Source organism: Schistocerca gregaria, chromosome 1 (genome assembly GCF_023897955.1).
Source record: "Schistocerca gregaria isolate iqSchGreg1 chromosome 1, iqSchGreg1.2, whole genome shotgun sequence".
Lineage (NCBI taxonomy): Eukaryota > Metazoa > Arthropoda > Insecta > Orthoptera > Acrididae > Schistocerca > Schistocerca gregaria.
This window is the reverse complement of record NC_064920.1, coordinates 618930535-618947861: the sequence shown is the minus strand read 5'-3', so window position 1 is coordinate 618947861 and position 17327 is coordinate 618930535. Positions and strand designations below refer to the sequence as shown.

The window sequence follows — 17327 nt, the reverse complement described above, 5'->3', positions numbered from 1 at the left end:
CAATAGGTGATCTGTTTATACTTTCAATAGGTGATCTGTTTATGCATGCTGATAGGTTATCCAAGTCTGCACCACGCGATCGCGATTCTTAAATAGATGTATTTGTTCTCTGTTTTCTATGTAGATATCCTGAAGGTGCCTAAATAATGTGAAACACATCATTGAAAAATAAAAAATAAAATTGCAACCAGGACTGTTATTAACCAGTGCTGGTAAGCACTGGTTTGCTGTATGCCACGTATGGATTGGAAGAATTTCTATAGTGAACTATCTTTAATTTACAACATGGTGGGATATGCACAGTAGTTTGTGGCACACTGAGTTTTAGAATACAGTTTAGGTATCCTGAAGATATATGTATTGCAGATTTGAGAGTTTTATAGTATTCAGTGGTTGAAACAACAGTATATGGTGTACTATGTACTGATACATCCCATTCCTTGAATGAGAGGCATCATGTTCTTAATACATATGTCAGAGAAAAGATGTTTGTGACAGTGAGTAAGCAATAAGTGGTGAGTACCACAATTTTGGGAGGTGTTTTAAATCATAGGTGCTGATACTAGGGCTAATGATCCAGTGACCCTATGAAACTGGATAGCAGCCAGACAACACTACCTGCTGAGTTGGAGATAGGAGTTCCATGGAGTGGGTGGTGCATAGGAAAGAGCTCCATGAAATCTAAGAATGCAAAATGTCAATGATAATAAATGTATTGTAATTGTTAATCATCAAGTTGAATGTCAGATCTGTTATGTACGTAATACAAAGAGGCAGTAAACGAGTTGGTAGCTGCCCTAATTAATCATGTATTGTGTTGTAATTTTGAAGATAGTGTAAGGAGATGAATTAAATTCAATTCTTATTTATGTGTTGGAGTGAATGAGAATGAGAAGTTAATTCTCAGCAGCTTTATTTGCAGCAGCAGGAGTGAAGTTTGAGCCAAATTGGAAGAAGAAGGCACAGACTAGCTGAACCCTGATTAATAATAATGAACGGCGACCAAATACTCAGTAAGCATCATTCATTGTATATACAAGGAGAGTTCAGGTGGCAACTTACTTATGTGTTTGATGCATGAGGTGAAGTATAACAAAACACTACACAGTCTGAGCCAACCTGAAACACTTCAACTGTGGAACCCACCTCCCCCTCCAGTATCAAGTGGTCACTGGGTTTGCAACTAGATAAACTGAAAAAAAGAAAGATATCAGAAAAAAGAGAGATATCACAGCATTAAATACTGTACAGAAATAATTCACCGAATCTGTACTTTGTGTTAATCACGGAACAAGTGTTTATCAAAGTAACAAGGAATTAAAAAAACAAATAGCACATGCATCTTAAACACATGCAGTAGCTGATCGGAGGTTTTGCTCCAATTAATATGCACCATGTCCCCATAGACCCATGGTACCAGAGAAATGTCTCATTTAATATTTATGTAATTGTACTACATTTTTCAGTCTAGTGTCTTGTCATGCAATTTCTTGTTTTGAGTGGGTATTTTTTTGTCTTTTTCTTCATATTTGTGACTGCTATGTTGTAGGTAGAAGTTTTACCCACCTTAATTTGAAAAAATATTTCATACTGGAGTCCACCCTTTTTGCTGAGGCAAAATAAAAAAAATTTAATGTTAAAGTTTAGCTCAATTCTGTATTAGTTCTCATTACATAGACAGGAATGAAATAAAATGCTTAAGGCTTCTTGGTATTCAGATGAGTAATAAGTTGAAATGAAATGAATACATCAGCTAACTATTCCAAAACAGGGTTCAACTGCGTTATATTGTAGTGCATCAAGAATTTTGGTGTAAATTCTAGAAACACTCAGCATTCAACCATCTTGAATGCCCAATATTTTAGGTATGAGTGCGGGAGAGTGAGAACGTTTCTACTGATCCACCCGTTTTTATGTGCAGGTCGGTAGTTTGTTATTAAAAAGCTGTAAGAGGGGTGAGTCACTGACAACAACAAGTGTTTGCCACCAGTGCCATAGAAGACGTGAGGAGAACTCTAGGAATAATTATGTCGTATTCTTTGATGTGTTAGTGTCTGTAAAAAAGACATTTGAACAGTTGAAGATAGATTGCTATGTACATTCATGTCTTGGACTTGGAGGAGTCAAGATGCATGTTCATATTTTCATATGGTTTTTAAACCAACTCTTATGTCTCAATGTACTTAATTATTTCTAAAGCTCGAGATGCAAGTGAGATGACGAATATATTTATATATCTAAGAAGAGAATTTTGTTCTGTATAGCAGTTCTAGTACATCATTAATTAACGAGTACATTGACACTTAAGTTCATATATGTGATCAACAGATTACAGAAATAAGAAGATATTATTTTCTGTTGTGAAAAATGTTAGAATGTGGCAACCTAAGTGACAGGACCTGAAGAAAATGGAGATCTAAAAACAGAAACAGAAAGAAGATATTTGGTGTTGCCATAGCAATCAAGCCTAACAAGATACGAGAACTGTTTTCAGTAATTGTATTGAGTCCAATAAACAAATGGTAGAAAGTTTCAAGTTCAATGCAGTAAAAAACATGAGAGAGTAATAGCAGAGAAAACTGGAGAGAAGACCCCAACATTTCGACTAACAAGATCAGGTGTGGAGAGTAAGCAGTCTCTGCGCACATACACTGCTTCAATGCAGACGCAGTAATCAGCTATCGACGCCAACTGCACCAGCAGCTGTTCACCGGTGCCAGCTCTGCATCCACTCACCGACGATGACGCTGAAACCAACATCCGACGCCGCTGATGTCATTGCTCTCCACCGCCACTGATACACCAGGTGAGCGAAAACCAACAATTATTTGGTAAAAGTTGAGGGGCAGGTGAAGGATAAACTGTTATTATAGTTATTGTACTCAGGGGTGAATTTTCTTTAGATGATTACCAGGTCTAAGATCAATAAAAATAGGATCAAGAAGAACAACTAGCAGAATCAGTCACAACAATTGGAGTGACCAGGAAAATGACAGACTTGTCTGAATTAGTGAATTTAATTAAAACCCAGTGAGCAAATTCAGCAGCTGTAAATGCTCAAATTGAGAATTTAAGTGAAAAATTAAATGCTCAAAATGAAGCTTTAAGGAGAGATATAGATGTAGTACATTCTAGATTAGATGCTAAGGTAGATGACCAGAGAACAGAGTCAAATGCTCAAAATGCTTCATGGAGAAATGAACTGAGTGTGAATTTAAGTCTTAAGTTAGATTCAGTAAATACTCAATTAAATAGTACATTAGATTCTCAGAGTGAAATTTTAAGTAATCAAAGTGAAACCTTGAACAGTCAAGCAGCAAATATAGTTTTATTAAATACTGAATTTGACTCTTTAAATAATAAGGTAGAAAATCTGAAGTTAGATTTAAAGAGTGAACTCACTAGTTCTTTGAATACTCTTGTACACCAACTGATCACTGACTTTAATCAGAGACAAAATGAAACTTTAAATATTCGAAGGACAAATATAGGTTTGTTGCCCATCAAAATAGATGCTCAAAGCAAAGAATCTAGTAATCGATGTGAAGACATAGTTACTTTGGAGACTGACTGAGAAATATAATAATAATAATAATAATTATAATTATAATTATAATAATAATAATGTAGAATCTGAAGTTACAGAAAAAAGTAAAATTTTGTAAAAATGTATGTAACGTTAAATTTAATTCTGTAGGACAAGAAATGAATTAATATCAATTATTCAATCAAAAATTCCAGATGTTAGTATACGAGCTGTTACTACACGAGCTGTCAGTTCACAAGTAAATAATGTAGAACAAAATTTCAACGAAAAAATAGTCAACTTTGACATTATAAATATAAGTAGTCTGGCAGAAACATTTGAGCTAATTATAGAAAGAGAAATTATTGTGAGTATAATCTCTGGAAACGTTGTGACTGTTGCTTTTTCCAAACCTAATGATACTAATAAGATTATAGACGACTTGTGTGAAGAATTCAAACTTGTCCATGACAGAGTAGAGAATACAATAATTTTACTTAATGTTGTGTTATCTTGTAAAGTGGTGATTGTTTTATTGTGGGTAGATTTTCACACAAAATTTAGCAAAAAGTGCCAGGCATTTGCTCAAGTGAGGTTAATATCAGATCCATAGGATTTGGGCAAAGTCATATCTGTCTAGCAGGGACATTAATGTTCTGTGTTAACAGACAGGGTGATGACTGTTGGATCCTTAGTTGTTTTCGGTGGTTCTTCTGTTCTATTTTTCCTGCAACAAATTTCCTTCAAATCTGAAACTATTCTGTAATCTGTTCTTGAATTCTTATACTACCCTATTATCCTATTGCTTCTGCATACTTGTCTTTACTTGGCTGACAATCAAAGCAAGTCATTGATATCAAGACCATACTTTCTTGTAGTAATAGCAATAAGTGATTACATCACTATTCGTGGTCTCAAATGTGTTACATGTGCTTCTGGTCCACACTATGTAATCAGCGTAATAAATTTTGTTGTTATATTGAGTCAGGACTGAAGCATCTATTAATGTTTTCATAATATGGTCCTTAGAAGCAGTTGGTTTGCAATTTGATACATCAGCAGTTACATCCAGGACAGTTAGTGCCCAGTAAGTATTTCAATCGACTTCATGCTCTGTTCTAGTCAGCAGTGGATACTTCTGTGGCCTTGAATCCCAGAATCAAAGTATAGTTACATCTTAATTTTGCCTAAGTTATTCTTTGAGAGTAATCAAGGAATATTAGATTAATACAAAATGGAAGTTTATATGAAAGTACTTACAAATGGATCTATCATTTGTTGTTGTTGTTGTTGTTGTTATTGTTGTCTTCAGTCCAGAGACTGGTTTGATGCAGCTCTCCATGCTACTCTATCCTGTGCAGGCTTCTTCATATCCCAGTAGCTACTGCAACCTACATCCTTCTGAATCTGTTTAGTGTTTTCATCCTCCGTCTACGATCTAATCTTCGGCATTCTTCTGTAGCACCACATTTCGAAAGCTTCTATTCTCTTCTGGTCCGAACTATTTATCGTCCATGATTCACTTCCATACATGGCTACACTCCATACAAATACTTTCAGAAATGACTTCCTGACACTTAAATCTATACTCGATGTTAACAAATTTCTCTTCTTCAGAAACGCTTTCCTTGCCATTGCCAGTCTACATTTTATATCCTCTCTACTTCGACCATCATAAGTTATTTTGCTCCCCAAATAGCAAAACTCCTTTACTACTTTAAGTGTCTCATTTCCTAATCTAATTCCGACTTAATTCGACTACATTCCATTATCCTCGTTTTGCTTTTGTTGATGTTCATCTTATATATCTTATATATCATCCTTTCAATACACTGTCCATTCCGTTCTCAGCTGCTCTTCCAAGTCCTTTGCTGTCTCTGACAGAATTACAATGTCATCGTTGAACGTCAAAGTTGTTATTTCTTCACCGTGGATTTTAATTCCTACTACAAATTTTCCTTTTGTTTCCATTACTGCTTCCTCAATATACAAACTGAATAACATCGGAGACAGGCTACTACTCTGTTTCACTCCCTTCCCAACCATTACTTTCCTCTCATGCCCCTTGACTCTTATAACTGTCATCTGGTTTCTGTACAAATTGTAAACGTCCTTTTGCTCCCTGTACTTGACCCCTGCCACCTTCAGAATTTGAAAGAGAGTATTCCTGCCAACATTGTCAAAAGCTTTTTCTAAGTCTACAAATGCTAGAAATGTAGGTCCTTAATCTATCTTCTAAGATATGTTGTAGGGTCAGTATTGCTTCATATGTTCCAACATTTCCACAGAATCCAAACTAATCTTCCCTGAGGTCAGCTTCTACCAGTTTTTCCATTTGTCTGTACAGAATTTGTGTTAGTATCTTACAGCTGTGACTGCTTTATTTGGAATCGGGATTATTATATTCTTCTTGAAGTCTGAGGGTATTTTGCCTGTCTCATACATCTTGCTCACCTGATGGTAGAGTTTTATCAGGGCTGGCTCTCCCAAAGTTGTCAGTAGTTCTAATGGAATGTTGCCTACTCTCGGGTTCTTGTTTCGACTTAGTTTCAAAAATAGTTCAAATGGCTCTGAGCACTATGGGACTTAACATCTGAGGTCATCAGTCGCCTAGAACTTAAAACTACTTAAACCTAACTAACCTAAGAACATCACACATATCCATGTTCGGGGCAGGATTCGGACCTGAGACCGAGACTGAAGCGCCTAGAACCACTCGGCTACTCCGGCCGGCTCGACTTAGGTCTTTCAGTGCTCTGTCAGATTCTTCACATAGTATCATATCTCCCATTTCATCTTCACATACATCCTCTTCTATTTCCATAATACTGCCCTCAAATACATCACCCTTGAATGGACCTTGTATATACTCCTTCTACCTTTCTGCTTTTCCTTCTTTGTTTAGAACTGTTTTTCCATCTGAGATACTAATATTCATACAAGTGGTTTTCTTTTCTCCAGAGGTCTCTTTAATTTTCCTGTAAGCAGTATCTATCTTACCCCTAGTGATATATGCCTCTACATCCTTACATTTTTCCTCTAGCCATCCCTGCTTAACAATTTTGCACTCCCTGTTGACTCATTTTTTAGACATTTGTATTCCCTTTTGCCTGCCTCATTTATTGCATTTTTATATTTTCTCTTTCCATCAATTGCATTCAATATCGCTTCTGTTAGTCAAGGATTTCTACAATGCCTCATCTTTTTACCTACTTGATCCTCTGCTGCCTTCACTATTTCATCTCTCAAACCACCCATTCCTCTTCTACTGTATATCTTTCCCCTGTACTTGTTAATTGTTCTCTAATGTTCTCTACAACCTCTGGTTCTTTCAGCTGATATAGGTCCAAGCTCCTTAAATTCCCACCTTTTTGCAGTTTCTTCAGTTCTAATCTACAGTTCATAAGCAATAGATTGTGGTCAGAGTCCACATCTTACCCTGGTAATATCTTACAATTTAAAACCTGGTTCCTAAATCTCTGTCTTACCATTATATAATCTATCTGAAATCTTCCATTGTCTCCAGGTCTCTTCCACATATACAACCTCCTTTCATGCTTCTTAATCCAAGTGTTAGCTATGATTAAGCTACGCTCTGTGCAAAATTCTACCAGGTGGTTCCCACTTTCATTCCTTACTCCCATTCCATATTCACTTACTACTTTTCCTTCTCTTCCTTTTGCTACTATCAAATTCCAGTTCCCCACGACTATTAAATTTTCATCTCTCTTCACTATCTGAATGATTTCTTTTATCTAATCATACATTTCTTCAATCTCTTCATCATCTGCTGAGCTAGTTGGCATATAAACTTGTACTACTGTCGTAGGAATGGGTTTTGTGTCTATATTGGGTACAATAATGAGTTCACTGTGCTGTTTGTAGTAGCTTACCCACACTCCTAATTTTTATTTATTATTAAACCTACTCCTGCATTACCCATAATTTATTTTGTATTAACAACCCCATATTTACCTGACCAGAAGTCTTCTTCCTCCTGCCACTGAACTTCACTAATTCCCACTATACCTAACATTAATCTATCCATTTCCATTTTTAAATTTTTTAATATACCTGCCCGATTAAGGGATCTGACATTCCATGCTTAGATCCATAGAATGCCAGTTTTCTTTCTCCTGATAACAATGTCCTCCTGAGTAGCCATCACCTGGAGGTCCGAATGGGGGACTATTTTACCTCCAGAATATTTTACCCAAGAGGATGCCATCATCATTTAACCATACAGTAAAGCTGCAAGCCCTTGTATATTTAATAAATAAATAAAAAGAGAGAAAATCAACATGGAAGAACTTCCTTTAAAATCCTGATTTTCTTGTGTAGAGGACAGTCATTTTATTTGCTGTCATGGATCAGTAATAAACAATTGAGGATCCCAGTACTTTATTGTTATCACATAAGTAAAACTACGATTAATACTAAATGGCAGAAGCAGTGAACAAGATTTTCATTATTTGCCTAATGTGCAGTGATCACTTCCATAGGGGTCGTGAGGATGCCAAAGCACATATAGAGGCACTTTAACATCACTCTTTCTGCACTCCATTATGATAGGCTAGGAATAGGCCCAAAGATTGGAACAATGGGAAGTACTCTTTCCCATGCCTTCACTGTGGGTTTGCAGAACATGGATGTTGATGCAGAATGATAAATGAAGTAATACTCAAGTAAAGGCACTCCGGGTGTTGTCAATGGTCAGTGCAGTTGCATTTATATGAATGAACAAGTACAATATTTCCATAAGGTGGAATGTTGAACCACTGGTAGGACAGGAGACATTTGAACACAGCATAAAATAACAAAGGCCATTTTAGTTTCCTAAAGTGTAATACAATGTATTCAGAATGTTGATGTTTGACTGGTGGTATGGAAAATGGGTTAATTAAGAGCTCCAATATATGGGGACAAGGAAAACCAACATTGCACACTGCCGAATGTTGATGCCATAGGCCGTTCTTTCCATTTTATGAATGGCAATCCTCAACAACACAGAGCCCACTATAATCATGAACAATGATTAAAATTCTACATGAGACAAATAGGTCTATAATGACATGCCATGGTACTAATAAGTTTACTGTCTGCTCCCTTTTGGCCAACTAAAGCACCATCAATTTCATTCAGTTTGGCTTCAGCTATGTAGACCCAGACACAGTAAGACACAGTTACAGAAAGCAGATAGTACTCAATTGCTGGATATTCAAACTAAGCAGGAACAGGTATTTAATGCTATTAAGAATTTTAACTCTGCTGCTTTTCCTTCAAGAATATTTTCTCATATTTGTGACCGGGTTATGAAGGTAGCCTGCTACACTTACAAATACTCATGTTCTTGTGTTTATCCTTCTTTTCATGTCAGCCATCTGTGGACCATGTTAATTTGGATCAGCTTTATTTCTGAAATGTTTTACTTCAGCTGAGCAACTGGAAGCACACCATTAATCATGATGAGGAAATCTGAGAGATCATATAGCTTTTGATTTGACTTTATCCTTGTCCATTTTTCTTTCAGTCTCATACTTTTTCATCTTGACTGTAATTGTGACTTCTACAATTAATATAAACAAAGTAAAGAAATAGATAACTAGCTATGTCACGTGTTCGCTGGCTTTGAAGTTGCTGAACTTGTCTGGAGTTCACTTTAAAGATGTATTACATCTGAAGCAGCTCCTCTCTCAGCTATTCCACAACAGGAATCTTTTTCTTTGAGAAGCAGTAAAATTTCCTCCACAAACTCTTTTCTCTCCAGGGAGTTATACCATATTCTCCATGGCTTTATGCCATACTCTCTGTTAATTAATTAATGAACAGTCCATTGATCAGCCAGCTGAAGAGCACCTTCAATGAAATTATTCTGGAATGTTCCAAGACATTGTAAATGCTCCACCTTAAATGCTCAGCTGGATACAGTAATAGGATTTAAATTTCTGATTGTTTTATCCATATTACACTGTTGTATATTTTTATTAAATACAGCTGCCATACAAATAAATGATATAAGTAATAATACCTTAAGTGTTCTGATGATGAGTGTGTATCTCTGACTGGCACAGAGATGGCTTCATTTCATACAGGAATTTATTGGAGGAAGTTTGTGTGTGTGTGTGTGTGTGTGTGTGTGAGAGAGAGAGAGAGAGAGAGAGAGAGAGAGAGAGAGAGAGAGAGAGAGAGAGAGGGAGGGAGGGAGGGAGGGAGGGAGGGAGGGAGGGAGGGAGGGGGGGCAAAGGTTTGGGGGAGGGGGAGACAAAGTATATATTTGATCAGAAAAGAAACATACCTGGAGTTTAGTCAGACCATGTTCTGATTTTTCTGGAGGTGGATACAACTGTTCCGAGGCAAGGTAAAGATCCTTTTGGAAATTAAGTCCCATAACTTCATCTTCTTCACGGCCATATCTGAAACTGCATATAACCTGGCCAAAAATTTTTCTTTGATCTATGTAGTCCTGATCAAGTAAAATTACACCATCTGAAATAGAGTACACAGCAACGATTTTAATGTGTTATGTTAAGAATGTTTCTGTACTTCACAAGGACATTTATATACAGTCTTTCTTTCTTTATTTAATCTTAATGTATACTGTCTGTTTCTTACTTTGTATAAAGCACCATAGGTTTTTTTCATTGCTTTATTGTTATATATTGTTACTTTTCAGAAATCATATGCTAAAGATGATAGGAAGAAGGCTACACGCACACCTCATGTCTGTTCATCAGGTCTCATTCTCAGTGAAGCTTCTGTTTCATCATAGCATCTTCCTTATCAAAAACTACTGTGGTTAAATGATATAACCACTTTTTCTATATAAAACTGATAACTAAGTATACTGATCAGTAACTTTTCATACCCATCAAAAAACTTGGCGATATTTCATTTTGTAAACACGACCTTAGCAGTGGACCTTTCAGGATGCTGTCAATTGTGTGATTGTAAATGTATATAGAAAATGTGGCCTATTTTTGTACATTATTAACTTTCATTTTCTACTCTACATTTTTTGTAAACATTCTGAAATTATGTTTACAAACAATTGTGACATCAAAAAGTAATAAGTAAACATTAAAAAGGCACAGCACATATGCTACAAATTACTCAGGATGATGATAAGTGAAAATCTGGAATTACTGTGAACAGATGATAAGAAGTCACTATTCTCCAAATAGAAGAGACATTGAGAAATTGGCAGGCACAAAGAAAAGTACGATAACAGCTGTTTTTTTTTTTTTTTTTTTTTTTGCAGCATATGTGAAAATACTGCATTGTGTGTCATTTGTCCATGATGTTTATATGATTTTAATGATATGACAAGTGAAAAGAGGAATAAGAGTTGGCAAGTTTCGGAACAATGGTACATGACACAGGTACTGGAAAGAGTCTGGAAATACGGAAACATAGTATCTCACAAGTGTGTTGCCATTTTTCTGATGGATAATAAAATTATGTTGAAAACAAAGAAATTAGAGTAGTTTTTATTTGCACACTGGCAGTTTTTTTGGTAATAAACCATTTATGCTTGAATAAATATTCACATCAGTTGTGATGATAATTTTTAAGTCAATTGAAAGACATACTCTTGACTGCTAGATAGGGATGTGATCTGTGACAATAATGAAAGATGGTGAGGCCAGAGATAAATATTTATGAGCAATCCAGTGTGCACTAATTAATTAGTAGCTGTCTGTCTATGTTGGGATCTCAAGGAGACTAGATGCATGTGTATGCCCACCAAGTATGGGTAACATTGTGAATGTATTACATAAAGGTTGTGTGATCAAATAAATTTTGGGCAGTTATAAAATAGTTGTTTGAATATTTATTTATCAGTCTGCCACCATCTACCTTAACAATTTTGGATGATTGTGACGACCTGTAAGGACACCAGTAATAATGGAGGGAAACACCCGGTTGTCACCACAGCACTGCAGAGGTTTAACGAGGAAATTATTTCAAAAAGGAACACAAAAAAATTAACTTTTATATCTATGTATTCGTAACGAAATGTTCAACCTTTTCTTCATTAGTTATGGTGAATGTTTTATTATTCCAGAATAATGTGAAAAAAGTCATAAATAATTTCCTGGTCTTTTCCTAATCCTTTTTCTACTAATAATACGCTACACAATAAAACCAAATTCAGTAAAATGAAGTCAATGGGGATGAAATAGTTTTGAAACACCGTAACAGGTGTCTCAAAATGACCATCAGCATTTTTAGGCTTTGTAGCATTTTTTGTATTCAATTTACAATTATAAATCATACATCAAATGAAAGAGAAACTCAGATAGTTTTGTTCGTATCACTGTATGCATGCACTGTTTCCTGAGCTTTCCATTATAAAGCTCGCTTGATGTTGGATGGTGCTTCTGTGCATAGAGGCTGAGTGGCAGGGGATCTTGGAGGGAATCAGATCTGTGCATGCATGACAGTAGAGAACGGGCAAACAAAGTCCATGTTGCTGAACTGTGTTATTGCAGACAACAGCCAGGTACATATGCCTACAGTACATCATTGCATTATACATTCACATCTATTAGGGGAATAATAAATTTTAAAATTGGTTTCAATCAGTCGTCATGAGAGAAATCTTACTTCACATCTTGACAATGTTGCTTACTCTGCTCCACAGCTTTAGTTTGCATGATGTTAGAAGGCGAGAACAACTCACACAGCTTTGTGAAGACATATAGTACAATTTTTCTCAAAATGACAACAGTCTAATGACAAGGTCATTGAAACTGCTTGTTATAATTGTGAGTTATTGCAATTTGGACTGTATTTTAAGTAAAAATGTATGACACAGCAAAATTATCTTTGCTTGACAACTGCTTCTACTCCACAGAATGTTTACAAATGTGTATAATGCATGTATGTGGGTGTCTTTGACTGTAGTTAAGTGTAATTAGCCTGCAAAAGACTAATGTAAAAGACTATTATAAAAATGGTCAGTATGTTTCATATTTTTTACTCTCAATGGATATTCTGAGTGTAAACAAACTTGATCGACATTATAGTGAGAGACTGCATTTATAATAACATCAAAAACCACCTATATCATGACACGTAATCATCCCTGTCATTTTAAGGTATTTTTTAATTTGCACCTTGAAAATGACAGGGGTTTAGCAGTGGAAATATCGCAGTTTTTAATGAATTTATCTGGCTGCATTCTTGCAAGTTATTAGAGCATATGACATACTGGGAAAAGCTTAAGTTCTTCTTGGGCTATACACTGAGCAGAAACATTATGAGCATCTGATAAATAGCTTGTTTGTCTCTCTCTGGAATGAAACAAATAACTGATTATGCATATCAGGGATCTGACAGTCCGTTGGTAGGTTTGTGGAGGTATGTGGCATTAGATATATAAGTGCCAGGTCAAGTAATTCATGTAAATAACAGGGCACTGATTTGCGTATGTGGAGATGGCACCCAATAGCTACCCAGATGGGTTCCATAGGATTTACGTCAGGCAAATTTGATCAGCAAGACATCAAAGTGAGTACACTACAATGCTCCTCAAACCATTATGATACAGTTCTGGCTCTGAGACCCAGACAATTATACTGCTGATAGATGACATCATCGTCAAGGAAGACATCAAGCATGAAGGGATGCAGATGTTTCGCAGCTATCAGCATGTCTTCGATTGCTAAATTAGATCCCTTGCAAGTGCATAATACTGCTACCACCAGCCTGCATCCACAGCATGCTGAACATTTTGAGCTGCCATTCACCTCTGATGGCTTTTGTGGAAACAACCATCAACCTAGTGTAGCAAAAATGTGATTCACCTGAAGAGCCAATACGTTTCCATTGATCAACAGTTGAATCCTGATGGTCTTGTGCCCACTGCAATTATGTCATTGGGTTAACACATTCAACATCATCTGATGAATGGTGTGCTCTGAAACACTTGTGTGTGACATAGCATTTGCACCCTTTCAGCAGAGATGCCATAGATCACCATCTGACCTACTTTACAGAGCAGACAAGCCTCAGAACCCCACATTCTATGAAGAGTCATGGACATCCAATCATTTGGTGCCTAGTGGTAGTTTTACGGTCCTCATTTTTGATATACTAATTCACAGATTCTGTGTAATAATAATCTGCTCTTTGTCAAAGTCGCTTATCTCAATGGATTTCCTCATTTGCAGCCCATATCTTCACTAGGGTGACGCCCGTCTATGTCTGCTCCACTTACATCCTTTTGTTACCATGTTATGTGCCCACACCACCACCAGGTGGCATCCAACATTGCATTGGGTAGTGGTCATAATGTTTTGGCTGACCACTGTATGTTGAATATTATAGTCTTTATTCTTCTTAGGGTACAAATTCCTAATCAATAAAGTCTAGGAAGTTCTCATATACTATGTATGCAACTAAAATGTTGACAAACGCATTTCTTAAACCATGAGTCTTTGAAACTAAGAAATATTATTACTTTACTCTGTTCCAAAGCCTACATCATAATACCATAGTCATTGCTATCTGAGTCTGTGTCTGAACCATCTGCTTGTAAATTTATAATAATAAGTTGAAGGCCTATATCCATCTTCAACTCCCTATCAAAGTCTTCTTCCTGAAGCTTTTCAGCATGCCACACAGACTGTGCCCATGTTGAAATGGGGATGTTTTCTGTTGCTTTTCAATTCACTTTCCATTAACCTGAATGATATTTTTTCCCTTCTGCACACATAGCCTTTAACCTTTTCCCAAATTAATTCCATGGGATTATACTGACAGTAATAAGTTGGTACATGCAAAACTGGGTGACCACCGTCATATGCCAGGAAGTCAAGTCTGTACGTATAAATTAATGAGCTGCAGGAGTTCGGCACGAGTCTGATTTATATTGTGTGATATATTTTTATTTTTAAGCCAAGGCAAAATATCCACTTTCCTAGTGTTTGTGATTGGTGTTTTCTCTGCAACAACTGAATGGTAACTGATATGGTAATTCTAAAGACAAATTTCGAAGCAAGGTATGGCAAGAATCGTCCAGTGAACCATTTCATAAAACTGACAGCATTCATTTCCAAGTGGCAGTCACTGCTGTTTTCTTTACAGCTAAATACAAGTTTACTCTCATGAACATAAGTAGAAGAAGCACCAGTGTGCACAATAATTATCCAAGAACCTATTCCTATGTGAATTTTTAAACTGCCTGTACATCACTCACATTCCAGCAAGTTTCCCTGGGATGACTCTGACTCACCTTTGTTTCATGAAGATGGTGCAGTGTTGAACTACTTCCTTCTCTGGTATCATGCATCTTTATAAGAGATGTGGTTCATGCTGCACCTATGTCCCTTCTTTCAACTAAAACCTCTCTTCTTAACATGCTGTCTTTGAAACCAATGTATTTTAAAATTATTTACACTGATAAAGTACAACCTTTGAAGCCATGCATAACTGTGAAAAAGTTTTTGGGATTTTGGGTATTCACCATTCACAAGGACTGCTTATTGAAGCATTTGTTGTAGCAATTACTCCAGACACAATGATCAAGGTTTGGAAAGACCTCGCATCTTGACTCAATCTGTGCCATATGACAAATAGTGCTAACACTGAACACTTGTACGAAAACTGTTTGAGCTGCTCTTTCATTAAATGTATCATTTATAATCATACATTGAATGTAATAAATGCTACAAAGCCTTACAACCTCAACATTCATTACAAAAACATGGTGCGTCACCTACCATTACCAATGGTAACACCTCCCAAACCACAACAAACACTGAATGATGAGTTCTGCAGACAGAAAGTGTGGGGAGGGGCTGGTGTAATTAGGTGATACAAAACTATTGAAAAATGCACAGAAGTATGATTTTCAACACATACTTATGTTTTTTTTTTTTTAAATGAAAACCTGTTATTATTTTAGCACAACTGAAAATAGAAACAAATACTTAATCAATGCCATTTGTTACATTGTAAAATGTTAATTACATCCACAGTAACTTGTGATGTTAAGTTGACAATTGAGTAACTCCTCAGCAGTTCAATCATGTGTATAGGAGAGAACCAAATTAATTAGGGATACAAAAAGAACAGTGATGTAACATAGGTACAGAAGAGGCATGAACAGCATGTTACATCTACATGCTAACAGTTTTATTAGTCTTTTTCTCTGAAGAATACTGTATGGCACTGATTTGTTAAAAGCAAATGTACATTAACATAAGAATGTAGTTAAACTTACAAATTTGGGTTTTGCTTTCAATTACAGAATGTAAAAGAGTGTGTCTTGACATTTCAGGCCAATAAATGTTCAAAGTGGTGCCCAACATTTTCTGCACACATTTGCAATCTACCGCGTAATGAATGTCTTAAACAATGTAGTACATCTGGTGTAATGTTGCCACAGGCTCCCTTAATATGTTTCATATTCTCTGGAGTTGTAGGCATATCATGATACACGTTCTCCTTTAACGTACCCCACAGAAAGAAGTCTAAAGGTGTAAGATCAGGAGAATGGGCCAGCCAATTGATGCGTCTGCCATGTCCTATGAAATGCCTGTCGAACATTCTGTCAAGGGTCAGCTAGTGTTCATTGCAGAATGTGCAGGAGCACCATCATGTTGATACCACATATGTCTACGTGTTTCCAGCAGGACATTTTCTAGCAATGTTGGCAGATCATTTTGTATTTTGCAGCTGTTTGGGTGCCTTCACTGTACTGAGGACCAATGAGATGGTTGCCAATCACTCCGCACCATACATTTACGTTCCACAGTCTCCGTCACTCTACCTGTCAAAGCCGGTGAGGATTGTCCTTGGACTGGTAATGCATGTTTTGTAAATTCACTGCTTCATCAGTAAGTAGGTAGAACTGCAACACTTTCCCTGTTAATACCCATTGGTAGAAATTCACTCGATTATTAAAGTCATCTCCACGTAATTGCTGATGCAGCAACACATGATACGGGTGAAATTTGTTACGATGAAGTAAGCGCATTACACTACTTTGACTCATTGTACTGCCTCTAGCGATGTCGTGTGAACTCATGTGAGGGTTCACAGCAACAGCAGGTAACACACCAACTGCACCTGCTTCTCCTGTGATGGGTTTGTTATGGAACCGTTTGTGTGTTACGAGCACACCTGTTGCATACAATTGTTTGTAGATGTTTTCAAATGTGCGGTGCATTGGATGGTCTCTGTCTTGGTACCTTTCTACATGCAACATGCAGGCTACAGCTCCATTTTGTGTACACTCACCATAGATGAGTATCATCTCTGCCTTTTCAGAGTTAGAAAAAAGCATTTTCACAGCTCTTACAACACTGTACACACTGTTGTACTTGTGACCTTCTCTCGCTCCTACTATGTGTACTTCTGTTCTTACTTGTGTACAGTACACTATCACAGACATCTGGTAACACAGCATATTACAGTTATTCTGAGAACAAGGACTAATTCAGCAAGTGCTGCATGGAGACACTGAGACAGACGAACTTGTAAATATTGTAGTCTTCATAAACGTATCCCTACAGATCTCGTTTGTTACAACACGCAACTGAACGTCTGAGGTTTCAAGTGTCAGCTTTATGTTACAAATTACTCAGGATGAACTTAACATTTTACTGTATAACAAATGGCATTGATTAAGTATTCATTTCTATATTCAGATGTACTAAAAATAATAACAGGTTTCCATTTAAAAAAGTATGTCTTGAAAATCATACTTCCACGCATTTCTCAGTTGTTTATATTAACCAGTTCCACCACCTGCTCTCATCACTTTTGGTCTGTGGAATTGGTTATTCAGTGT

The 17327-nt window shown here is 36.6% G+C and overlaps 1 protein-coding gene across 1 annotated transcript in view; it reads right to left on the bottom strand.

Annotated features, from left to right (window-relative positions):
- Nucleotides 1-17327, bottom strand: part of LOC126359176 (arrestin homolog) — an 83394-nt gene that overhangs the window by 61721 nt on the left and 4346 nt on the right. Inside the window, exon 2 of the mRNA XM_050007608.1 lies at nt 9822-10012. Within this exon, the coding sequence (XP_049863565.1) occupies nt 9822-10012 (191 nt within the window). The remainder of the gene's footprint in view (nt 1-9821; nt 10013-17327) is intronic.